This window comes from Cyanistes caeruleus, chromosome 9 (genome assembly GCF_971803275.1).
Source record: "Cyanistes caeruleus chromosome 9, bCyaCae1.hap1.1, whole genome shotgun sequence".
NCBI lineage: Eukaryota > Metazoa > Chordata > Aves > Passeriformes > Paridae > Cyanistes > Cyanistes caeruleus.
In genome coordinates this window covers 5,453,501-5,481,137 of record NC_141709.1, presented here as the reverse complement: position 1 = coordinate 5,481,137, position 27,637 = coordinate 5,453,501, and the positions used below count along the sequence as shown (strand labels likewise).

The window sequence follows — 27,637 nt, the reverse complement described above, 5'->3', positions numbered from 1 at the left end:
TAGCACTCAGGTGTGACGTATGTAGATGGGAGTAACACAGTGACCCTAGGCTATAAAATGTTAAGTTTCCCTGTAATAAACTGCCATTTTCGCCATCCATCACATTGATGCAGTGGGAGGTGGACCGCGCGGCTGGGATAGTCGCCCGTGCTGGAGCGAGTCAGGGTGCTTATCTTGCTTTAAACCCAACATATGTCACATTAAAACAAATCCAAAAAAACCCTTCCCCACCCTCTACTCAGTAAGGCTGTTATCCATTTCCCTAAGCCTGTAGTTGGATCAGACTGTTCTCCTTCCATCCTAGTGAGCTGTGAAAATAAATTCAACAGGTTTTGGAGGTAAATATGTGATGTTACGTGTTGTTTAGCATTTTTTCCTTTTATGTTTCTTTTTTGGTAAATATGACTCTGCAGTGACGTTTTCTGCAAGTTCCTTGTCAAACCAAATCTTTCCATGTGACATTAGTAAACCTCTACTACAGGATACAGCAAATAAAACTTAGGGGTATATATTTCCAAATTATTTAGCTTTTACCTGTTGTTGATCTGTTCCTTTTTTGCTGTGATTCTGGATATAATCAACTAAGCCATGAACTACAGTCCTCACAGCAACTAGCCCATTTTCCAGTTGTTCCCATGTTGGAGGTGGAGCATCTGTTGCATGGACAGCAAACACCAAATAAAAAAAGAAAAATCAGAAAGATTTTCCAAAACAAGGTACAAAACCCTGCATCAGCATCACAAAACTTGACTAGCCAAGTTTATAAGAAATGCTTCATCAGTAGAGAAAAAGCATTCAGCACCTTAATTCTGAGACATTTAGCTCTTATAGAATAGAGGTATCTGTAAGCTTAAGACTGAACTGCATAAAATACTGAATGAGCCAGTAAGACCATTTTTAGAATGTCAAATTATTTCTTTTACAAGAACCTTCACATCTTACAAGAACTGCAGAGTAAAGGCACTGCACCAACTCTTGTCATTAAGAAAAAACATCAGGTTCAAAATCCTTCTTTGCATTTAGACTCCTGGAGGTAAAATCATTCCATATGAATACAGTCATCACTGGCCTGATTATACAGGCACAGACATGGAACAGCAACAGAAATTAAATCCTCTCGTGGAAAAAACATCACAAGGCAAATCTATGAATCAGACCACCATCTAAAACACTGTGAATAAATTGTACAGTCTCAATTCTATAGGAGCACCTTTTCTTTTTAGCCAATTTACTTTTCTAAGTTTTTGAATCTGTTCCAGCAGCTGACACTCCCACTCTGTGCTTGCACACTCTGCTGCAAAGCACAGTATCTCAAAGAGCCTTTCAAGATCTTTAGCACATAATTACATTATATTCCACTCAGAGGGACTAAATTCTTCTAGAAGTACTTCAATGTCCTTCCCTGCTGTTCTTCAGGCAAATCAATACTATAGAAAAAACCACAAAGAACAGTCTTAGCTACCAAAATTAAGGGAGGCTGTTAGCGGTGCCACCTTACATAACAGTTTTTTGCAAACAAATTTGCAGTACACAGGTTTGTCTGCAGCTTATTCCAGTATGAAAGATTGGGGAAGAAAGCACTGCATCTCCTTTAGCTGTGAAGTACAACTAGTCCTCATTGGAAAGGAATTTTAACTTCTGTTTGTTTAAACAAATACAAAGTGCAATTTTTCATCTCGTAAAGTTGTAGTTTATATCTTTTTCCTATTTTGATATATAAAATAGATTTTACAAATTTTAGGAGGTATAAAATAAAACTTCAGCCACAGGACTTTGTTCTGTCTCTTCCCTTCTCCCTCAGGTGGTCCATCCTTATAGCACTGCTGACTTTTTCAACAATTTCTTTCTCTCCTCCATCAACAGCTTAGGTTTTATTTCCCAGTTAAATTCTTTTCATCTATCTTCTACTTCCCAGACTCTTTCCTAGTTTTGCAGAACTACATGTGAACAATACTAAGAAAAATACTAAATTATGTAGGATAACAAACCATTCTTGTCTAGACTGACTTTTGCCCAGCTTCTCTCTATTCAATCTATCAAAATTCTACTTTGAAATCCAAAACTCAAGTTGATGAGTAAGGAGGATGTTTCCTTACACTTGATCAGCCTTCAATCCTTGAACAGCGTTAAGTTCATCTTGCTAAACTTAATGTAAAAACATCCAGATTTACCTGGACTTGGATCAATATTTGCTAGAAGCTCTAGGTGAGGTCGAAGACGATTCAAGTTAGCTGGATCTCCGGTCCTCTGAAGAGCAATAGTTAATTCCTGAACACTCTGTGCAAATGATGCTGGGGTCTGCAACTTAAAAAAATTATCATAATTAACTTTCTAAAGGCAAAGTAATCCTCATGGTTTCTGAAGGCTGCTTCACAAGCTCACAAGAACTCCCTTCCAAAACTGGAGATAAGCATCTTTCAGAAAAGCCCATTCCAGTGAACCCTTTCTGTTAAGAACACAAAGTTCTTTGACATTGCATTAAATTACACTTCTAAATAGACAAAATAAAGGTTGGTATCATTTCTAGCAATAAAAGCAATTTCTTTTGTATTGCGCTACCACACAAGAAAAAAATGGGCCATATTAGAAACCATTTACTTATGATTTCTGAAGAGTCTAGTATCCCCAATCCCCAAATCAACAGGTTTGCATCCTGCTTTAAATTGAGTACAGCAAGCACAAAATAAACAACAAGGTAGTTGAAGGAAAAGATAGCTAGCAACATTCCATTTCTTAACATCACACAATTCCAGTATTTAAAACTTCATTCTACCTAGATCCTTCGGAAGATGTTTGTCAGGAAACTTCAGAAGTTGGGCAAAGGCATAAAGACACAACAGAAGCCGTCTTGAAGCTAAATCCTCTTGCACAGCAGCCAAAGCAGTTGTTTCACAGCTTTCATAACCATTGAACAAGGTTCAGCTCTTAACACTCAATTTAGGCACTTACAAAAACACCCCCTAATCTGAAAGCCCGTTTATCTTATGTTGCTTCTGAGCACAGAGAGAGATCTGGGCATTTCCAGAGTTTAGGTATTTTATTTATGAAATGTGCTTTCACCTCTCTGTCTTACTTCAGACACAGACAGGGGGACTAACTTCCTGCCTAGAAACATGGACCATTAGCCTCTTGTCACTACATTGGCACTTATCAGCTGTTCTTAGGTCACCCCCAATTATTCAGCTAAACTTTGTGCGTTTCCATCTGCAGAAAGAAATAAATTAGCAAAAATGTCAGGATGGCAGAGGGAGCAAGATTCATTAGATTACAAATATATATTCGAATTATTTGGGACATAACGGGTTTTGAAATAACAGGACAAATTATTAATGGGCAAGTCCACGTGGGCACAATTTCTAAGTTCAATGTTACAAACATGATCTAGTACAGTTGCAAACAGGATGGACTGGGTTGATTTTAGATGGCTTTACCTTGTCGATGATACTCTGCATGTGGGATTTGTGAGACTGGTCTCCATATAACAGCGAGGACCACTGGTCTGGTGCAATGCGCAAACCTGCTTCCATAGCTATTTGAACTATCTGAGAATCATGTTCCCTTCTCAGAGCTTCATAAGTCCGAAATTCCTCCTTCAGTTGCATCAGGGAGGAATCCTCATCTCGCTTGGTCACCTAGTAAGGGGAAGTGAGCCAAATACAATTAAGCAGGATAAGCCCAAGATTATGTGAAGTCCGAGGCAAGTGACGTCTTCAATCAGCAACTAAGTCCCTTTCCCAAGCTAAAATCAACGATGACACTACTCACTGAATACCAGCTCCTACTAAAGTAACACACACTTCATAGAGTGGAACCACTATAAAATGGATACAAAACAGAGTTTACTTGGACTCTGACTCATATATAAGTTAAAGTGTCACACTTCCTAAATGACTTTACAGTATCCACACCTTCATCAAGATATTTTGTTTGCATTGCAGAATTTTGAGGGTACAATTACCAAAACCAAAGCATTTTTCTACTCATTTAGCAAGAGTGAATGACATTTAAATTGAGCATCTAGTAATAGATATTAAATACTGTAAAGTCCATTAAGCAGCTTTAAGACTCCTATTTCTTTGATTCTAACCCCACCACAACTGAATTAACAGAATTAGGGATTTTTTAGCTTTAAGCCACTTCTAAGAAGATAAGTATGCTGCCTTACATGCAGGTTTTCTAACTGTGCCTCTATGAAACTGGACAGATGCAAAACCTAACTTTACAGCTTCAAGTCACTGTTTTAGCCTATATTGCCACCACAGCTCAATGACTAAGAACTCTCTAAAATTAATGTGGGACTTAATGAGCAATACTTTCTCTAACTACGCATATTTTTAGGCACATTTAATTTTACAGGACAATGAAAACTGAAAGTGAAAACCAGTGGTTTTCATAGCATTACAAAACCTTCAAGCAGAATCTTCTTCATACCTTGAAGCATGAGGCTCTGTAAAGGAGCTGGACAACATGCCCAATGCTAGTTTTGGAAGCCTGAGGGAATCGTGGCTCCAGTCTTTGCACCACAAAGAGAACCAAGACCTTTCGTGACAGAGCAGATCCATCTTCCAAAGCCAGCAGAACTAGCTTTAAAGCCTCCTCTTGCATTGCTGACAGTCAGGGGAAATGCAAAAAGAGACAAAGGTTGAGAGAAGCCCAAGTAAAATTCCAGCAGTTCCTTGTTCCCCTACAATTGGGATAACAGCTAAAAACTCCCACCAACAGACACACAAACCCACAGAGAAAAAAGGGAGTTGAGCATGAACAGAGGGCAAAGAGAGAAGGAACCCTTCCAGATTCCCAAACTGTGGCCTGGGAAAACAGGAGTTTTCACCTTTAATATTATTATCATTATTATGATCTATTATTTTCTATTATATTAATATTATTATTACTACTACCACTACAACAACATATATTTTGGGTATCATCTGATAAGAACATTCCTGTCTGTACATCTCTTGATCTTAATACAAGTTTTCAAAGTCTCTTGCCTACATCCCACACTTGTCCCAGAAGAAAAAGCTGACAGGCTAATGAAGAGCCAGGTACATTTCCATGCACTTAAAAAAAAAAAATGTGCGCACACAACCAGACTACAGCACCACTATTTTGCTACATTACCAACCTCTCTCTTCCTTGATGTAGTGTGAAAGTTAGTATCTCAAAATTAGCCTTCATCTGTTTCAGTCAGGAAAAGCTGCACTATTTTTTCTTTAAGAAATTGGCTTCATATTTCAAGACTCAACAAATGAAGTCTGTATTTTCAATAATGAGACTTCATTTTTTTTTAAGCAATATTGATTTCTTTCTAGTATTTTAAGCAAAGGAATTTAATTTATAAATGCACAACTTCTTAAAAATGTGTACACATATCTGTAACAAATCTGTCCCCACAATTTTTTTCTATGTTTATTGCCCTAGAGAAGAAAAAGAAGCTGTGCCAGTTACTTCCAGTAACCTTATTTTTTCTCTTCAAGGAATAGCAAGTGAGAAGCAGATGGTCATTTATCTTATGACAAGAACAGAAGGACACTTATTCTTGAAAAAGCTTTAAAAATACAAGAAAACCCAAAAGCAGCAGCCCAACAGACACATAATTAGTTCTGAAGACTATTATTAAAAAACTAGGCTATTGTTTAATAAAATCACTTGGGCAACTGGACAGCCATTTATCAACAGCTCAGTTCTAAACTGCTTCCAATACAGCAGTGATACTGCAATGCCACCTACCTGGCCCAAGGAACTGGCACCCTCTGGCTCTCACTGCAGCCCAGAGGTTGGAGGAAAGCTGCTGAGGGTTTTGATGCTGAAGAATGAGCTCTGTGACTGTTCTTTCACCCAGTGACCGTGCTGCACGCATGGCTCTGATCCGCCCTTCCTCCTCCACCAGCTGGCAATGGACTAATGTCACAAGTTTCCTCTGCATGGGACGACTCAGCACACTCTGAGTAGTACTGTTAAGACCCACACCTTCAAAACAAAATTAAACAGAATAATAAACTACCTCATATTCCTCTTCTTGTGCCAGTCTTCAGTGACTGTACTGGACAAGTGCAAACCTAGCTCTCCTGGTGCCCATTCTGTCAAAGGGAATACTAGTCAAGGCATATCAGAAGTTCATTTCTGCCAGTTTGTTTCACTTGGCAATAAAAGTAATTTTCTGGTAGTCAGCTTCCCCACAAGACTTAATCTTGTGATTGAGTGACCTGGCTTTTTAAGAAGATGGGACCTCTAATGAATCCTTTCCTTGTGCTGGTAGTTTGTCCCACATGCTTCCATACAGATTCCCAGTTCATCCCTTATTCATGAACTTTAGGGATCACTTGGACATTTGTTTGTTTTCACAACACATTTACTTTCTTGCCAACATGTGGTACCTTCACTGTTTTTGTTTAGAGCATATATGAGTCCCGAACTGCTTGGGTGATGTTTAATTATGTGCCAAAACTCTGAATCACAAACATGCCGAAAGCCACTTAATTCAGGTTAAAGGAACAAGTGACTCAGTAGACATACAGTTGCTATGCTGTGTTTGTTCTACAGCCAGAGCTTGTTCACTGGGCCACCAATTCCCAGAGTGACACTGCTGTCACACTGCACTGGTTGCAAAATATTCAGACAGTTTCTGAAAAAAAAATCATTTCTGATAACCTAATGCCCATGATGCTCAACTCTACTACTTGGGCTGACAGAATGCCCAAATCCAGCACATGTAATATATATAAGACACATACCCTTCAACACAGTGCAGGTTTTCTAACTTAGAATTACCCAGATTGACCAGCTCTTGTATATGAACTTGTAGGAATAAAGTATTATAATTTGCCTTATCTAATATGCAGTTACTTTCTCATACCAGTTAATTCATCTTCTACAGAAGAGCTGCATCACTAGAGTTATCACAAAACAGAAGTAAAAAAAAAGGCAAAATTATCTATTTTTACTTACTCTGCAAAGAACAAAGGTTGTCTCAACTCACTATGCCAAACACCTCAGCCTTTTCTCTAAATTATTTTTGACACCTTTCAATTCTACATCCCCCTCCTCCATGAAAATGTAACCTTAATGTTGAAGAAATCTGTTTCAATTTGTTTCTAAAGAAGATTTATAACCATTTTTCAAACATACTAACTAATCATTTGGATAGTTTGTTTTGCATCATATTTGTTTTTTGGTTTCATTTTCCAAGGAAGCAATGCAGGAACTACCTCTTGCACTGCTGAGTGGTTTGAGGTACAATGCCAGTTCTTCCACACATTTCTTGCCCTCCTCATAATGCTTAGTATCTTCAGCTCCACTGCGTAAAGTAATTGGCTGCTGCTCAGGAACCTGAAGAGAGACGACATGTACATCTACTATGAATATATATATATATATATAAATATAAAATATGTAAGTGGCAACCATGCTTATAAACACTTACTACTGTAGCACATTTCCTGTTTTGTTCTCCTTCTGAGATTTTTCTATATTACTTAGCATTTTTTCAACTTATTTACTGAACAAATAGCATAAAAAACCCAGCGAAAATGAAAACAAAAAGATAGAATTTATGTTTAACAGACTTCTTTTATTTAGTGGCTGAAATGAACTAGAAGCAGAAGGCTTAACATAGTACTTTCTATAAGTACAAAACTGAACACATTGAAACATCCACAAAGCTTACTGGCCAAAAACCCACGAACAAAAAAAAAAGAACAAAAAAAAAAAAAAAAACAAAAAAAACCACCCTGGTCTGCCAGTAAGTACAAATCTGTATCTACAGCCTCACAGCTCTAAAATCATCCAGGCATAAGAGACTGCAGCTACTTAAGATTAGCGGAAGAAAGACGTAGCAGCAAATACACTAAGACAACCTTGGAACATACTGTGATTAGACCCAGTCACAAAGCAGCATGACAAAGTTATCCTATGCAGTGGACATGAACACACCCTGTGAGTATTTTTCTGATGATAGAGGCCAATTACATTCTCGGGATTTTGTGTTGTTTTTTTTTGTCAGGTGACATTTATTTCTTCTTCCAGATATTCACCAGAAATCAGGATTTTTCCAAGGGATTTGCACCATCCCTCCCCCAAGTTATAATTTTGTTTCTACTTTCCTCTTGGCAAATTCTTAAAGCTTTCATCAAATTTGAGGGTACAGTATAGCACTGTACTAACACTTCTCAGCATCACTGCTCAGCAGAGAACCCAATATGACAGTATAGAAAACCGGAATTCCTCAGAAGACTAAACAAAAGCACTTTTTGTATATGCTGTCAAAGTGCAAATAGATCTCAGACTTCTATTTCCAAGTCAATCCCCGTCCCAGCGGCAATAACAGCATGCTAATCTCACATAGCTGCTTACAGGGACCAACCCAGGCCTTCAATCTAAAAGCAAATGCCTTTAATGCTTCAGTTAATACAGCAACAAACCTGCTCACTTTCACATGTAACCCAGCCATGGCAAGACCAGCATTATGATGGCAGCACCAAATAAAACCAGAAAAAATATATAAAATATATACAGACACATGTATATGGTTATCATCACCAATGTAAACAGCTTCTCAATTTTAATAGAAAGCAACCCTTCAGCCTTATGATTGTATTTCTTAGACAACAGTCTCACCAGGCTAAGTTTCTCATTTGACACATAGAGCAAAATAAAAAGTTACTATCTTGCTTTTCCAGAAGGTAACAAAGAAAAGACTCAGAATGCAACATATCAGCTGCAATTAACAAAGTATCATCCCAAAACTAGCACATGATAAGAGGCTGCATCTGATGGAGGCTTTCACTCCTACTAAAGAGAAAAACCTGATTTCAATTACACTTAGACAACAAGGTTAGCATCTATACTTTTCACTGATGGAAGTTAACTTGTGATGTTCTGTGGGGTTTTGGTTTTAATCTTGGGCCAGCACTTGTTTGGGTATTTTGGGTTTTGTGTTTGAGGAGTTTTGGTGTCTGTAAGCAAGAACATTGTCAGCAAAATGAGATTCTGCAACTCTGTATGTTAGAGTGGTCAGCTGTAAACTGTCACAACAGCCTTATCTTGAGTGGTTTCTTGGGGTTTGGGAAACAATTATTAACTCCTGCAAAATCTGCCTGCACCTTAACAGAATATTCCACACCTCCTTTGCAAAGGCACTGCCATTTTAGCAGTCTGCTTCTGCCAGGGAAGTTACACAGTAGAGAACTGACTTACTGAGTAAATAACGCATCTCAAGCATATGTTTCCAGACACTGCACCGTCTCTGCCCTATTTACTGCAGTCATATATTTTGTGCAATTTCCTACTTGCTCCTGCAAACATTCCATCTAGCACTGCTGACAACCCAAAATACAATGACAGTGTTGCAACCCCCAGCAGACAAAGGGGGCTCAGAACAGACATAGGACAGGAAGCCCATGTTCAGCCCTGGATTTTGACCCTGAATTGAAGTGGGTTTAGCACACATTCAAAGCAGTGGTTTGGAATGCCAGACACAGCACAATTCCACCAAAGAGACACAAGGACTGTCTAGAAACTAAGAGAAAGCTTCCCCTACCCCCATGTAAAAGCTGGCAGAGAAAAAATTTCAAGAGCTCATCAAGCTATTCAAACACTATCTGCATTTTGTTCCCATTCCCTCTCTTTTGAAGGGAAGCTTCAATGTAAAAATCTAAATGTTTTGTACAACTGTACTGTTTGCAAAATGAGCCCAGAAGAGATTATTTTTTTATCAGAAGCTGGAGTAAGTGTAGTACTGAAGAGTAAAGGTAGTTTTTCTGTAGTTTTGAGAGTGTTCAGGAGAAGAAAATTTATTTCTCATGCAGACACACTTCACTCATGCAGAAAAAAAATTTAAGTAATTTTCATTTTGCTGGTACTATTATATGCACTTCCAAGACTTACTAAAATATTTTAGGGTTAGAATGATTGTAAGAATAGCATATACCAAGAGAAAAATGTGAATTTTGACTTTGGCTCCATCATGGAATTGGTGAGGAATAATTTAACTTGAAAGCATTTTCACTTCCCCTTCCCAAAATATCCTTTTAATAGCATGCATGACCCTATGGTCACTGCTGTTTACAATGCCTCTCAGGAGACTCAGAATAGATGCCCCAGAAAGTGAGCTCATTATTGTCACCCTCATTCCATATTCCATTGTCTCAGACATCACACCCTTATGATAGTCTCTACTGCAAATGTATTCACTTCATGTAATCAACACCTTCCAAAGGGGATGAGTGCAAGACGGAAAAATTATCTCAGATGTTTAATTGCTTTAAATCTGTGATGGTTTTGCATGTATGTACTTTGGCAATGACTGCAAGTATCCTGGCAGTGGAATGTTACCCATCAGCATGGCTTGTGGCTGTGGGAAGACACAGGTTATGACAGCATAAGGAAGGGTACCAGAAAAGAATGCTAAAGCATCATCTCATACCAGGCAGTGATTTTGAAGTGGTGACTTAAGTGTAATTTGATGAAGGAAGTCAGCTTGAGTTGTCAGTAATGATCATTAGACATCTAACTGCACAGAATAAGAACATGTTAAATAGACCAAATCTCTTTTTGTATGGTTTGAAAACTGTTTCTAGCAGTATTTCCCTCCCACTCCCTGCAAATGAAGGATTTGCTTCCTGCCAAAAGAAACCAAACAAAACCCAAACCCTACCAACTTTAGTTCCTCAAAAGTTTACATTAAAGGCAACTTTTTAACAGATAATTCCTTTTGTGGCACTTCATCAAAAGTTAAAAAATTATCAAATGTGCCTCTAATAGCTCTGCACTTGAAATCTTCCCCTTTTGAAAGGGCTGTGAGTTGTCTCTCATCATCTACAATTCCAATGTCTAAAATCGTATTTATCATTTCCAGCAGGAGCCTATGCCAAAATTAAAGCACGACAGGCATTTCTGCCATGCTATGTCACCTGTTTGGAATGTGCATGCTGCTGTTTCACGGGTTAAAAAAACATGAGGGAAGAGCTTAAATGACAGATCCGTGATCAGGTACCTTCAAAACACTGGCCAGGTGAATGCTTAAAATAGTTGCATATAGTGAGTAATATGTGGATGCTTGAATAGCTAAAATTCAAAACCTTATTCCCACAGAAACAAACTTGATGGATTCCTTTACCCAGGAAGTCTAAGAAACAAGGTAACTTATGAATACCTTGCTGATTTGTGTCCAAGGCCATTGAGTCTCCCTTCCCTTACACCTCCTGCTTAGGTACTCAGTTGTGTTCAGCTTTCCCAGGAATAAATTCTCATCTTCCCCTTATGATCCCTTTCCTCTCCTTATCTTATGTAGCAAAACGTATGTAGACATGATCTGAACTACCTAACTAGAGGCTGTGGATATCCCATCCCTGCAAGTGTCTAAGGCCAGGCTGGATAGGGCTTGGAGCAACCTGGCCTAGTGGAAGGTGTCCCTGTCCACTGCACAGGGCTGGAATGAGATGGCTTTAAGGCCTCCCCTAACCCAAGCCATTCTGTGATTGATTCTGGAAGACCACTGTCTTCCAGAACAGACCCTATAACCAGTGCTGATGTGCACTATACTACAGGGGAACAGGTAGAAATCTGAATTTGCAACAGTTAATTTTCACACCAAGAGTGGCTACAAGCTGGGCAACAGGTTCCATCAGAAAGAGGTGGGAGAGTGAAAACTGAGAGTCTAATTCAAGTAAGAAACCAACTCTTTTCACTGTTAGAGTGACAAAATCTATCCAGAGAGAGAATGCTACTGTCAGAGAAATATGTTATTACTTTCCTGGGTAACTGTGTGACAAATTCAGTATGTTTTCCCCAGAAGTACAGTCCTGTTTATTTTACTCACTGTACTTGTGCAAAAGCCAGAGTGACTTGCCCTGGAATCCTGTCACTGCTGTCAGTCACAGCAGAATAGATTTATTTCTTTAAACTGCCTGGTCTCCTCCACCTCCAGCAAAAAAGCACTTAACAAGTATAAATATGTGAATTCCCCAGGAGTAACACCAAAGGGAAAAGAACAAACTGTTCTTCCCCCTCACAGATGAAAGCTTTAGTTGGGCTTCACTATATTTCCTTCAAAAATGAAACCTTTTCTTTTGGAATTTAGCATTTACAAATAAAGTATTAAAGGTCTCTGTGGACTCAGGTTAAGGTGTAAAGAGGTTTGCTGGAGATTAAGGGAAACAAATGACACATACATGCTATGTAAACTAAACCCAGAAGTGGAAAAACAAATGGAATCAGTTTCAACTGAAGTTGACACTACTGCTTTGAAAGCTGGATTCCTGCTCACAGACCATTTTTGCTGAAATAGCACAAGATCACACTCCCTTAGAAGGACAGTTCAAAATTACTAATTTGTCTAAAGTATCAAATTTTTAAACATTTGTCCTTAAGCAAGCCTTTTTTTGTAAAAAGATTTTTAAAAAATGGCCTTAGACAGACTATTGGAAGATAGCAATTGTTTCCCTGTCCTGCACAGGAAAGTAGTTGTATTTATTTTCTAGTAGTCCAGTGTCTGGTAAACACTGCAACAGCTGCCAGGATGGGAAAGGGAAGAGAAAGGAGAGCGAGTTATACTGAACTGATTTCATTCACATGCTCATTTGAAATTAGGAGCTGTCAGGGAAGGTGGTTGAAACTTCTCTTAAGGGGAAAGTTTGTGAGTAACAAATACTCAGCTAGGATCTACGGTTATTGTTACAAGTAACAGAATGCTGGGAGCAGCAAACAACCAGAAACAAGTGGAAAAGAATGGGGGTGGGAATAATGTATCTTTTGGTGGCATTTGCAGCTTTAAGGTCATGCTGAAACAAGGTCCTGTGAACCTTAATCACACAAAATTTTTAGATAAAAAGGGAGCACAAAATGATGTCATTAGTGCAAAGTCAGAACCTAACGTTTAGAGTGTTCTCAAGACTATACGGTAAAACCTTTCTTCATACCTCACACATATGGATAAGACAACTCTGGCTGGCTAACTAGTAAAACCAGAAAAGAATTCTCAGTTACCTGAACAGAGCAGGGTGGGTTTCCATCCCAGAGAACCTTGCTTTTATGAAAATTTAAATTCTGGCAGAGGTCAAGTTTAAGCTATCATACAGCATCTCATAAAGCTTAACAAACACACAAAACAACCAAAAAATGCAAGGGGAAAAAAAGACATTTATCACAAATGTGGACATTCAGATGCAACTGGAAATATACAAGAAACTGCAGAGAGGGATAACGATCATGTCATACATGAGAGAAAGAGAATGACAACTTTTTTTAATGACATCACCCACAGATTTCATACTGCTTGGAAGCTCTTCATAGATGGCAGCATATCACAGGAATGGAAGTGCACATTCCCACTGCTTCCTCCTGCAGAGCAGGATGAATCACTTAGCATAGCTTTTTGATTTTGAGCTTCTTTAATAACATCTATGCCATACACCACAAAAGAAAAAAAAATTAGCCATATTACTTGATAAACTAAGAAGTGGCAAAAGCACACCTGGACCTGTAAGTCACAATACCTAATAAAAAGCAACATAAGAGCATCTCTTTCCTCCACACCTTTTACAGCTCTTCCACAATTATTTCCTTTTCCACAAACTACAGATCTCATTGAAGTTTTTGCTGTTTAGTTTCAGTTAGCCCACACACTGAAGCAGTACAAAATAAAACAGAAACCTGTGGACATGATTTTCTGAGCCTAAGAGTGTTCTCAGCCTCTTGGTGGCTGATCTCTTCCCAGGGGAAAGTTTCTTCAGAACATTTTCTCTCAAGGACTGGTTTTTGTAAATAGGTTTTTGGTTCCCAAAACAATGGTGTACAGATGTCCTAAATGTGTTTCTCTTGTTCCACCAATGAGACAAGAGAGGTGTTGTTCCCTTTATCAATCATGTTAAACCTGTATCAGAACACCTTATAAAAGGGGCTGAAAACCCCAAAATAAAGCCTTCTGCCTTCTTTGGATGAAAACCTCTGCCTGCTGTGATTGAATTTTGTGTACACTAGTGACAGTAACCGCTTTACGGTAACTGCCTCCCATCTACATTTTCTTCACCCATAAGTTAGACATGACTGTCCTTCCTCTCCTAAGACCACAAGCCTTGAAAAGTGTGGGTCACAGGGAGCTACCTGAGACCTAACATCGATAAGCTTTTGCCAGCTTAAATCTGTGCTGCAACTGAACAGGTGATCCTGCTTTTCCCACATCTCTGCCCTTTCTTGGGGCTGTTGTCAGTACCAGTGCCACTCATCCCCATTTCAACTGACCTCACCAGTACCTATTCCAGCAAAAAACGGAAGTCTCAAGCAGGCTTTCCCCCCTCACCAATATGGATTTAGATTTAGTTTCAAATAATGCTGTATAAAGGCTGCTACCAGAGAGATCTGTCCCATATCCTTTACACTCCCCTCCTGCTTTTGGGACAACCAACCACAGGTCTCACAGGGTGAATACAGTAAAGCACATAACTTACCACAGAAAATTGTCCTCCCACAAAATAAACTCACTGATCCAGCTCATCCTTTTGTTAGAGCATGGCTAGGTAAAAGTCAAGGAAGAAGGAAGGAAACACAACAAACCCATTCTGGTGACAGCCCACGGAATTAGATGTAACAAAAGTTACAGTCACCAGCAGAAGTCACCAGCAGAAGAAAGATTTAAACAATTGTTCCAGGCACCTTTACTACTTCTTGTAGACATCTATGAAAAGGTAGATGCCTTCACATCATTAAGACAATATCATAATCTTTATTATCCCTGATTTGTCCTCCTAAAAGTAGGAAAATACCAAAACAGATTAAAAAAAAAAAAAAAAGCACCAATACCTGAGCACCCACAAGTTGCAGCAAAGCTGAGTTCACAGGAAGGAGTTCAATGTCTGTGTTGATAGTGGTCTGGTCAAAGGGACAAGCCTTACGGTGGAGCTTGTTGAGGCACATCTTGCAGACAGTGTGGCCACAACCCAAGCTGATGGGCTTCCGGATAGATTCGTCGAAAGTCTGTGTGCAAATCGGGCAGGAGAGAAAATCTGTCCATTGTGGAGCTTGTACAGGCATTGCTTCAGGAGTTAATTGACGAGACAAAAATCTAAAGCACAGATTCCACTGGAATCAAAATTTTGCAAAAAAGTCTGTTTGGTTTTAAATATCTTCTGTAAATACAGACAGTCTGCACATAGTGTGAAACATAACCTAGAAGAAAACATAAACACAAAGTTAGCCTTCTGTACTAGAACAGGCACGTGGGCTCCTTTGTGCTAGGGAAGTACCACTCGTGGAGGTGTAGCTGAACTAGGAGTTCAGTTCTGACATTAAATACAGGACTGAGTCACGACTTGCTTTAATTCCAACTAGTCTCTGGCTCTGGAAAAGCCAGTGTAAACCATTTCTGCTGTCATACAGCTTAAAATAACTCAAGGAAGATAATTATCATATTAAAGTTAAAACACTGATTACCTTTCAGTTTTTATGTTCTCTCTTTATAAATGAGCAAATTGACAAAATGTGAATAAAAAAGACATTCCACTAATCTACTTTTGTACAATATCTACTGTACAAAATAATTAAATATTTAAATAATTTTGCTTAGACAGGGCTTCATCCAAAGCCTCTATCACAAGCAACCTTTCTTCAGAGTCCAGTGGGCTCTGGATTGACACACAACTACTCCAAAAACGTGCAAGATGCCCAAGCCTCAGGGTCAGTCAGACACTGTGCAATAGAGCTCTCACACGTCACTCAGTGATACTGTGTGCTGCTACTACAGCACCTTCACACAATCTGATCTGTACTGAGCTGTATGGTACCACACAGACGCATCCAGACACATCTCAGTTACACTGGGAATCTGCATACACTCCTGCTAGAATTCAGCACTGTTAACTTGCCCTCTGCCATCCAAGCACCTCTATCCTTCAAAAGCTGGCTAGTAGTAGTTACTTATGACTGCATGACTGACAATTGTTCCTTAACTGTTCCTTTTGTAACCACAATTTAGATCATTCACTGCCTTCCGCAAGATTATATTGATAGAGAAAGCAACATCTTTACTCTGTTGAGAAACCACACTGAAACTACAATAGAAGAAAAGCTGGGAGGTCTTTATTACGTGGCACTTTCAAATCAAAATACTAAGAAGATCAAATGTTACTCATTATAAGGGAATGGAAGATAAGATTCAGGACAGGAAAAAAGCAGAACTCTTATGAGGAGAAACGTAGCAGAGTAGATGGATCACAGAATGAGAAAAAATCATCAGCAAGAAGAAAATTGGTAATGAAATAATTTCTGACATCTGGCTTACTTTCACTAGTGGAGTTTGGGGAAAAAATGTTCAAGTTACTGATTCACAACCAATTTTTCTAAATCAAGCAGCAAAATGACAAAAAAAACCTCACTCCAACCACCCATATGTATTAGTTTCTCTTTCCCACCTGCCACTGGCTTCGGTTTCAAACCAAGGACTGCACACTTGCTTGCTAGTATCTGTTCTGACCAAAAGTTCTTCCACAAGCAAAATAAAAACTTTTTATCAAATCTTAAGTTTAAAAAACATTTACAATTAAAATCTAAATTCTAAAGGCAAAGAGAGAAACTTTACATCAGGACCTGTGCAATTCAGAGTCAAGGCATTTTAAAACAGAAAAAAATCTAATGCTAAAATAAAGAGTCTGAAAAGCCACTTTTTTTTTCTGGAAAAAGCCTTCTTTTTTATCAAAATTTAGTGCAGTGTTGTTCACAGTAACATTATTTTGCCGAGGTAAACAAGGAAGTGTTACTAGTTAAGCCTTTAAGCAAGTTTCATCAAACACCTAATCTTAGCTTTAAAGCTAATGAAAAGGAGTTGTACTATGATGATCCCTCTGAGTCACTTCCAACTCAGGATGCTTTTTAATTCTAGGGAAAAAATAATTATTTCTCTCTTCAAAAGGCAATATACAATGCCTCACAGCCTCTGGTTGACAGACAATAAGGAATGAATAAGAAATCAGTATTGCCCAGGCAAGGTGGTACAAGGAAGAGGCATCACATATGGTTAACCCAACCATCACCATTGTACAACAACAAGATGTCAAGGTTGCTCAGGGTTCCCACTTCCAAAATACCTCTTTGAATGGCAAATCAGTAATTTTTTTTCCATCTTGTCAGCATAGAATCATTCCCATTACTGATGTTATCACCACAACCCAAACTAAATCTTCTATAATTTTAGGTTACTTCACTGACAGATGATATCCTAAACCATTCAGCAAATTTATTTCCAAGCTATCTGACCTCTTATATACTGAGTAAACTTTGGTAACAATGATTCAAGCCAGAATTATCCTTTGTAAACCAAATCTGCAACAGAAATTACACAGAAACACCACAGATATCCTTCTGCAAAGAGCAGTATACAGCTTAGTAAATCTACTATATGTATGGCTGTGCTATGAAATATCCTTTGGGGATCAAAATTTAAGAGTTGAATCATATTCTTCCTTTTGACCAGTATCTAGAGTATCTAGAAACAATTTCCCAGAATGCTCTGCAATTCAGAAACAAACTGAACAGTCTATTTAAAACAAATTATTAGCCAAGCATTCAGGAAAATAAGTTTTTTATTAACTGAGGAGATTTAAAACCAGAAGCTAACATGAAGCTGTACTATCAAGTCTAGAAAGCAGATGTGAATATGGAGATGCCACTATATCAAGCTGTGAACTGAAAGAAAGGAGTTGAATGAAACTTTAACATTAGTTAACTAATTAAAAAAACCCCAGTAAACACAGCCATGTTGTTGCTACCTGTACCTCTGACATAATGAAATAGGACATATTTATTTAAAAACTCAACAGTTGAAAGAGAAGTTTGGTGAGTCTGGAGATGGAGGGATTAATTATTGGCATCCATAATCCTGTGTCAAGACAGGTCTCAAAAGGCTGGGGAACAAGGAAAGCAAAGCTTATACATAAGCACAGTTCTCAGAGACTCCAAAGTGTCTGAGGTTGTGTCCTGGTGCCTAAATGCCAAAAGAAGGCCACAGACAGCACTGACAATAGAACAGCTGTGAGAAACCTCCAAAAGTCATCTATTTCAGCACAGTCTAGTTGCTGCAACAGGTGGCTAACTGGTGTGATGCAGCTAACTTTTTCCCCACAGAAAAGAATAGCTGTTGAACAATAAACCTCCATGCTTCTAATGAATCTCTACAGCAGATCAGCACAAAACTTGGAATTTCTCTGATCCCACAGAAGACAGGAATGGCATCACAGGGACCGAGGATTCACAAGCCACATGCACACAGGCTGGTACCAAACCAAGCACTGCTGCTGGTCTGATAGCTTTCCACATATATGGTCCTGTTTTCCTAACAGATTGTCAACCTTCGGATGGACTAGGGAGCAGAGGCAAGTGCTGAGATACAAGGTAAATCTCTTCCAGGTACAAAGCTTACAGGAGTAGAGACATGAAGCTGCTAAAGATACCTATGCCTTGTATCAAGGTTTGTGACTCACTATGACCCTTGAAATAACTGGAAAAAACCAGTCTCTAACTTCAAAGAGCTACTTTAAATAAGAGACATTACAAAGAGCAATAAAACAGTAGAAATAAGACAGTTTCATTATCACTGTCTGCTATTGGAACCATCACCACTACAGAAAGAGAACCCCTCTTTGAACATGTACAGCAGGAAAAGTATATTCACTTTTATAGTACAGTGGTTTTTTTTTAAAAAAAAATTTCTCTTCAGCATTATACCAGAGGAAAGAAAAACAGAATTCAAAAAATGCAAAAAAAGAATGCAAACATTTATGAGACATAACTATTTAGATAGCTCCCTTCCCCATAATATTACATTTTTAACCCACCCTCAATCCACTAAGTATTTCACACTAAATAGCTTCTAACACTGTAAAATATACATCCATACACACTTCTTTGTACATATCTGTCAAAACCCAAGAAAGTAAAAAAACTAAAAAGACATCCACAGTACATAAACTGGAAGAAAAGGCGCAATTAAGAACGAAGATGCCCCAAGACACAGGCCTGGAATCCTACACTGAAACCAGAGACAGACTGATCTTGTTATTTCTGAGTCTGAAAATATAAAATACCTGTATGCAAGTCTCATCCTCCTGTTTAGCCCTGCATAAGCTATTTTATCCACGTACAGAACCACACGGAAAAACTTCTCCTCTCTTCTGTGCCTCCCAGCCCCTAAAAAGTCCTTGAAATTCCATCCTTCAACCCAGACTGGAAATGTCACACTGTAATCAGATCAGTGACCTGTCTCCTCTGGGACCCTGCCAGTGCTTCAGAAAAGGACGCAATTATTCCATAACCCACCGGAACAACCACTCAATCCTTACTCTACTGGACTACAATGCAGAGGCTGGCATAGCCTCATGTCCAAGCTGTGTTATGTCTCTGGCAACCAGAGTCTACCACGTGTCCTTTGCAGATTCAACTCTTGAAAAAAGATGTTTGTAAAATGCAGTACAGTCTGTACCAACATCCATTGGTATCAAGTTTCACACACGATGATACACAGGGAAACTCCTCTGCTTTCAATTTGAATTAAGTGAACTCTCCGAGGGAGTCCTTCGGTTCAGGTTCCAAGCACTCCCCAAATTCTTTCACAAACATGTTATTTGGACCCAGCATGCTCTTGCATAGACACATCACATGCTGTTTCATCCCTACTGAGTAGGCACACCTCTCTCCGAGCAGCACTCCACACTAAGTCATGTCACAGATTAAGCAGATGACTCAGCACACCTAAGGGGCACCCTTGGCTCAGCTCCTGCCAATTCAGTAGATACAGCTCTTAAAAGCATTACTCACTCCTGAGTTTTATGTATTCCTACAGCATTTCATTATCCAAACAGTATTATCACCTTCTTGACCAAAATTCAGTTAGGCTGAAGCTGCTTCTTTTATGCTGAGTCTTACTCCTAGCTAAACCAAGCAGAACTTCCTGTCACAGTTACCAGTGAACACAAATAAAGCCTATTTACTACTAAGCTTAACATACAGAAGCTCCTCAGAGCCAAAACAAACTCAGGCTTGCCAACTGAACTGCTCACACAGGTACAACTCTTGAGTAATAATTACTTATTCTAATAAAGAAAACACCATTTCATTAATTCTTTTAAAGACTCTTACTCCTTCATAATAACTTATACTTTTCTGAGAAAAAGTAATCAGGCACACTTCTCTCCCCTGCAAGACTGGTTCTGTGGTACATTAACTACTTCAAAACTTGACACTTTGAGATTAAAAACAAATCAACAACCCAAATTAAATTAACAGACAACAGTAAAGCAATTCCTAACTCAAAAGGATTACCAGATACCCATAGTACAATTCTAGACAGCAGCCAAACCTCCTCCATTCTTGTCTAGTGCCAAACAGATAAATTTTTACCGGTGCTTCACAGAACCTTTTTGTTTTCTACTCCAGTGTGCTCATTGTAATAAACAGTATTTCTGAGGGCACTTAAGTAGCTTTCTTCTTCTCCCTGAACAAATACTTTAAAAAGTCCTGAATTTCATTTTAGGACAACCTCACCTGACAACCTATGGGAAGCTCTGACCAGCTAAAAGTGTTTTTTTACAAGCACCCTGTGCTGCCAACTTCACTGTTCACATAAAAGGATAAATCATGCTAGATATGTTTTCCATATCCAGTTCCACAGAAAAACCTCTAAAAATTTTTAAAGAGTGAGGGAAAGTTCACACCTGATCAGAGAAGACTAAGTAGAAGAAGCAAGTTTCTTACCTTTGCCTGGGAAGCTCCATGAACAACACATACCATAAGCCTAGAAGGGTATATCCAACAGATTCAGGGCTCTTTTCCCCCTCCTGTTTGCTCTCCCAAATTCAGTAAACTCTCTGCTGGCATCAAGTGCCTAACTTCCTCATTCCTCCACCACGCATGCGTGTTGCTGGCACACACCCAACATCACTAAACACTGCCCACAGCACAGAGCCCCAACAAAGAAATCCCCACTCAACACCAAAACTTGCAAATCTGGATGTATTGCATATTCCCACCCTTCCTTCAAAGCACTACCTGGCTTTAGTAGCTGTATAATAAAGTCCTTAAAAAAAAGGCAAAGATAAAATCATGAACACCATAGAAACTATGTCCCAAAGTAACTGAAGCTAAGTTAAATCAAATTCAAGATCTACTTTCTTTTCTCCTTAGTAATTTTTGACTGCAAAAACAAAGGGACAAATGTATGTAATTTCAGGCAAAAGTCTCTTACTTGGTAGAGTCAGTGAAGTACCTTAGGAAAATAGGCTTAGTTAAGGACAAGATATTATTCCTTCTTTGAAGCTTCCTGCCTAGTAATAACACAAGGAAAACAAGAAAACCAATCAACATCAGAACTCTACCTTCTCAACAGACACTCTGAAAGCAATTTACAATGAGTTAAGCTTCCCAACATCCTGTGAGGCAAGACCTCATGTCTTTCTACAGAAAACTGTTGAATGAAGTTATTTATATGGCGTTTAATAGGAAAAACATGGAATGAAACCTGATATATCATTTTTGAAATATGAGATATCATTTTCTCAATCCCTATTTTCACCCAACCACCATTAGGATGATGAACATTAAAAGACAACACATTCAGAAAAAATTTAAGTGTTCTTGCTCATGCCCTCCAAAATAGAAAACCTGCATGTGAATAAAATTATAATTTTTCAGGGAAAATATACATGACCAGCTTCATAATTTCTGGTTGATATTATACATCCCTTACAGCTTATTTAAAAGAAAAAGCAAGTGACCAATTCTTAATAGCAAATGGTTTTATGATCTATCACCTAGAAAATTTTTTCTACCAATAGATGATAAAGTCTAGGGAGTTAATAGTGGATGACAGCTCTACAACATATTCCTTTCGCTTCAAATTATGAGTTCTTGCATTTGTCAATGAAAACTGTAACAGTAACACATTTATTAAACTAAATAGTACTAAAAAAAATCAAGGTAAAATCATGCAGATTAAGAGAAGAAAGGAAGAATGCGCTTCAAAAATCCATAGCAGTTTCCAGGACAGGGACTTAGGCTCAACTGGTCAAACCCTCAAGAGCTCTCAATCCTGCTAGCAAGGAGGGAAGCTAACAACTTGCTTTTCCCCGAAAAGACACATGTTTAAAAAAAAGCCATGGCAAAGACAAAGAGGACAAGCTTGTGGAAGTCTTCAGAGTCAAGGGTACAGACACGTATTACCTCTCAGTGTCAGCTAGACAAGTCACTACTCTTTCTTTCTCATTCCTTCCTAAGATATTCCAGATGGACTGGTTGCATAGTTGTCCCAGCTGAAATTTTAAACATAGATCTTTATTAATAAACACAGGTAGGCAGAAATGTGGGTGGACAGCAATTACACAACCAATACCTCATTTTAACTAAAACAAGGCAACACATCAGCCACATAAACAGCTCATCTAAAATAACTCCAAATAGTAAACTTCAAGACGAAAAAGCAATTGAAGTGAGTAGTTTTCGGGATCACTGAGACCAGTATTGTCCTTTCCATGCAAGAATAATCTACAGTTACCTGACAGCTACTACTACAGTCATCTGCTAGATAAAAATGAAAAGTAAGTTAAGACAGGAAGATCTTGGTGTCACTGCAATGCCTTTAACCCTCTTTGGTCAAGAATCATTGAGAAGACCCAGCAAAACTAATGTCAGTGACACTACAGCTACAATAACATTACAATTGCAATGTCAAACAATGAGACAGAAGGGCAGACTTATAGTCTGGATGGAGATAGTGGTCAAAAACTGTTCAGAAAGCCTTTTAACCTATAATACAACCTTTAATAATTATCCCCCATCCCCTGCTCCCCAGCAAACTTGCAAGAATACTGTCTCCATAAAGAAAAAATAATCCAGAAATTTTTCTTTTTTGTAGTGTACTGTGAAAATATTACTAAAATTTTTTACTTGATAAACTTACAAAGCAACAATCAAGCAATAGTCTGTACTTCCTCCCCACCTCCTTCCCCTTATGTCCAAGTGTTGGCACTACACTTGTCACTTTCCTATTTATCTGTTTTCAAACTGACTGGCAGACTTAAAAAACCCAAACCTATGTTAAAAATTCCAGGTGCAATAGTAAGGAAATGCCAAAATATACTGTAAGAGCAGTGTTAAGTGAATAGAAATGCTACCGCCCAGCATAGGCAAGAAGAGGCTTCTATTTCATTGTTATTGAAAGCGTAAAATGGAAATGTAAAATCCCATTTTATGAAGAACTCCACAGGTATTCAGAAAACATTCTTGGTGTCCACCTGAAAACTTAAGTCTTAGGACTTCTTTATAGTGTTTTCTTCTCACTTCTCATGTCTCTGACTGGGTGGTGGCTTTTCTTATGGTAGATGTTGCCCTAATTTTAGAAGTAGATGGCAAATAGCTTCATGTTAATAACATATAATAACTGCTGTTTATATAAGAGTATTCTCTAATAAAGCTTCAGTTATTCTATTTACCTTCAAAGCAATTTCTTTTGGAATACTGCATTTAAACATAAAAAAAAATCTTTTAATAACAGCAGAAAGTCAAGATCAGTGAAAACTGGTGAATTTTTAACTACCAATGTAGTTGCTTGCCTGCCTCATTAATGTACGAGTTCATTTTAAACATTATAATCACAAGAAGGGTTATTTTTTTTCCATGTTGCATACAAAGCCACCTCTAGACTACTGTTATTTCAAAAGGCAATGGAGCACCTATTTTTTGTGGCACATACATTTTATCACAGTGGGAGTTCACAATGAAAAATAACATTTTTTTCACTCTCTGAGCCTTATTATATCTCTATCCATTACACAGTTCTCTCTAAGATTTTCATACAGAATTATTGAACTATATCATCAACCTCAAGAAATCAGCTCATCTACTTCATGCACCTGTTCAGTCAAACATGTGATATCATTTCTGCATTATGCTGAAATGGTATGGCTCCATCATAATGAATGGTACCAGCTTCAGAGAAAAGATATACATTTACAAACAACGTGCACAACAAAACGCTTTTGTGCCCACCACAACACGGCAATTTTACCAAAAAGTTGAGGCAGGCAGACTGAGGAGCTGCCAAGAGAAAATAATCTACATCAAGTCAAGTCTAGCTACCAGGAGAAATATTAAACATTAATTAAACATTGGCCCTTGTGGCCAAGAAGGCCAATGCTATTCTGGGATGCATTAGGAAGAGCAGTGCCAGCTCTTCCAGGGCTGATCATTTGCTCAGCCCTAGTGAGACACTTTGGGAATGCTGTGTCTAGGTCTGGGGTCCTCAGGACAGGAGAGACCTGGAGCTCCTGGAGCAGGTTCAGCAGAGGCTGCAGAGATAAGGAAGGGCATGAAGTAGTTCTCTCACAAGGAAAGGTTGAGGGACCTGTGGCTGTTCGGCCTTGAAAGGAGACCCAGCTGAGAGAGGCGCTCATCTGTCTCTGACCCTGTCTGCAGGGATGGCTCAGAGCAAGGACCAGGCTCTGCTCCCCAGGGCCCAGCAATGTGACAAGAGACCATGGGCAGAAAAGGATGCCCAGGAAGTTCCATCTGAACATGATGAACTTCTTTCTTGTGCAATGACTGAGCACTGGAACAGAGATGAGAGAGGGTGTGGAATCTCTCTCACTGGGGATACTCCAGACCTGCCTGGACACAATCCTGTGCCATGTGCTCTGGGATGACCCTGCTTGAGCAGGGAGGTGGGACCTGATGATCCACTGTAGTCCCTTCCAACCTGATCCACTCTGATGATATTAAAATACCCAACTTGTAAACAAAGGAAATCACAGACACTACTGTCTTGATGGGACACTTGTGGCTGGGTTCTTTTTCCCCCTTGGACTGAGACTGATGAGTGAGAGGCAGTTTTCTCTTGTTTGGACTTGGCTGTTTATTCTTCTTTTATCTACATTACATGTATACAAGGTACAAGGAGCTACGCGCACTAAGATAGAAAGGTGTAAAGTGGCTAACAAAGAACCTTTCCAAGGTATTTTATATCTCTATTTACCCAATTAACAAATGTCAAGTAAATTATTTTTCTTAGTGACCCCATGACCCAACACCTGTGTGCTGGACTGTGGCATTCTCTATCCAATCACTTACTACTACTCAAAAACCTCTAGAAGAAGATTAAGGAGGAAGAAGAGACAACATCCTAAATTCTCTATCTTGCCTCCTATTTTCTAAACTAGCTTAAACCTTTAACTTTCTCACCCAGTGATTAAAAAAAGTCTCTAATTTACACACTCACATTTTCAGTTTCTCAACATTGTCTCCATGGTGTTATGTGAAATTCAGTGCTTTCTTGGGTGTCAGAGTTAGGCATCTCAGATAAAGGTAAATATCTTGCATCTGTCACCCCAACACACTATATGTATAAGCATGACACTCTAAATGAGATTTAGCACAACAGCAACAGAATATAATCTCTCCAAATAAACTAGTAAGTGTTAACCACCTTAGCCTTGTGAGGCTCCAGACTCATATTTGCATTCTACAACCAAGGAAGACAGATACTGAAACTTTACCTATTTAGCATTCCCAGTGCATTTGCAAGCACAGGCTTAGAGCAGGGCAAGTTTAAACTACTTCACAGAAAGTAGTCTCCATGCCCATGCTTCATCTCTGCTACAGACCTAGGCCTATGCAAACCAAATTCCCTTCCTTCCCATATTCACTTCTAAAAGGCTCCAAAAGATGTTCCAGATCTGTTAAACCGTTAAGAAGTCCTAGAAACAAGGGAAAAAATGTGGGAAGCACAAAAGAAGGAGCTTCAAGGCAGACAATTTTAGCATCAGTAGACTTGTCAAGTTTTTAGGTGTAGTTTCATAAGCAGCTTATTTAGGCACAACTGGGGCAACACAGACTTTTTATACATTTCTTCATTAATAGAAGCCATCTTGAAAGTATTGACTAAATTTTAACTAGCTACCTAAATGCTATTCAGCAATCCTAACAATAAGGATGACTACACTAACAGGTTGGAATGATGAGAGTAGGTGAAATGGAATAAGGAATGTGAGCAATAATTTGTGGAATTGTTACTTTATACTAAATCCACACCAAAATTATCTAATTTCAAAAACATTGCTAGATTTAAGCAATTTTTAATGGTGCAAGTTATGCAAATATAGTCAAAGCCATCGTTTCAGCTCATTGCAGTTACAGCAGTGAAGAAAGTACTGTCCAGAGAATGCTCTAGCGGTCCATAACTCACATCACCTTACCACCCCCAGAACCTAGATGCAAATAAGAAAGCAATTGTAGATGCTAAAATAGTGGATACAAAAATAGCTTACAGAGCCGGAACAAAACCAGATATACTGCTTTGCTGAGCCCTTTAATAGCTCCTCTTGCAATAATAGCAGGAATATTATTCATCTGTGAAACTTATGTTCTTTATCTTATTTTACCTGTTTCCATGACAGAGACTTCAATTGTGTTTTAATAACACAACCTACTCCACACTACAGCTCTGGAGTCATCCAAGGTCAAGAGGCAGCTGTGGCAAAATGGCACTGAGCCTGGAGAATTTCAGTTCTCTTGTTAACAATTGCATAAATAAAAAATTAGCTAGTCAACACACTGTACAAGATTTTCTCCAAACTTCTAACAGATTTGATGCAAAAATCCAAACACTCTTCAATCACTATTCAGCACTGAGCTATTGAACACAAACCTGCTTAAGACTTTTAGGCAGTGTTAAGTTACCATTCACACAGGGCTTAAAGTATTTCAGTAGCAGCAAGTCACGCAACTGCTGCTGAAAAGCAGGTTAATAGAGGTACGTCTGACTCAGAATGTAATTGAGGTTCACTTGCTTTAAATGATACTGGAAGCTGGTGATTCAATTTGTAGCACTGCTAAAAAAAGCAGTTCCAGAGTACAAAAATAGGCTAGGGCAAGGTACTCCTTTTGAATCACTTTTCATGCAACCTTCAATTACATGAAAAAAATCCCATCCTTATAACATAATATTTTGTAGCCTTGTCAGTCTCACCATCTAGATTTATAAAACTAGAATTTTTTCTTTACAGCTTGACAACATCATTGAAAGTTGTGTTAGTTTAACACAATCTGGCTTTTAGGGGAGGCAGAGGAAGCCACAGAGGCTGCTTCTAAAAGAGAAGCTCTTCGAAGTATCTGCTCTGTTCAGCAGATCAAATCCCTAAGGCTCTGACAATGGACGCATTGGCTGGCTGCAACGCCTCTGTGATGACGTATTTTAAAAGGAAAAAAAATAAGCACAATTTCTCTTTCTTCTGCCTCTCCGAGGTTCTGTTAGGGGGCCGCCGGGCCTCTTCCGGTGCGGCCGTCGGGACCATTCTGCTGAGGGGCTATCCTGGTACCACGAGCAGCCACAAAGCCGAAACCATGAGGTCAGGGTCAGCGCAGGGAGCACCTATGGGACTAGGGGTGGCTGGGGCCAGGACCGGCCCAGGCGGTGCCACACGGCCGCTGCCATTTTGGCATGGCTCGCAATGAACTTTAATTGCTTAGCTGCTTTTAGCCAGCAATGCTGCGAACAGAGGGGCAGAAGCGACGGCAGCGCCCCGCATGAGGAGAGTCACAGAGCGGAGCCAGCAGCCAGCGTGGTGCCAGCAGGGACCACGTGACCAGTGTGGTGCACGGCGAGCAA

At 39.0% G+C, this 27,637-nt stretch overlaps 1 protein-coding gene across 50 annotated transcripts in view; it reads right to left on the bottom strand.

Annotated features, from left to right (window-relative positions):
• Window positions 1-27,637, bottom strand: part of RC3H1 (ring finger and CCCH-type domains 1) — a 56,566-nt gene that overhangs the window by 16,774 nt on the left and 12,155 nt on the right. For 30 of the 50 annotated variants that reach the window (XM_086842612.1, XM_086842635.1, XM_086842640.1 and 27 more), the window contains 7 exons: window positions 14,797-15,162; window positions 7,209-7,329; window positions 5,731-5,970; window positions 4,432-4,607; window positions 3,432-3,632; window positions 2,172-2,304; window positions 535-653 (listed from right to left, as the gene is read on the bottom strand). In XM_086842612.1, coding sequence (XP_086698738.1) covers window positions 535-653; window positions 2,172-2,304; window positions 3,432-3,632; window positions 4,432-4,607; window positions 5,731-5,970; window positions 7,209-7,329; window positions 14,797-15,027 — 1,221 coding nt within the window. In that variant the 5' untranslated portion in view covers window positions 15,028-15,162. Of the gene's footprint in view, window positions 1-534; window positions 654-2,171; window positions 2,305-3,431; window positions 3,633-4,431; window positions 4,608-5,730; window positions 5,971-7,208; window positions 7,330-14,796; window positions 15,163-20,736; window positions 20,886-22,200; window positions 22,290-26,411; window positions 26,523-27,246; window positions 27,575-27,637 lie in introns of those variants that run through there. The other 20 variants (XM_086842638.1, XM_086842651.1, XM_086842655.1 and 17 more) reach the window with 5 other exon arrangements.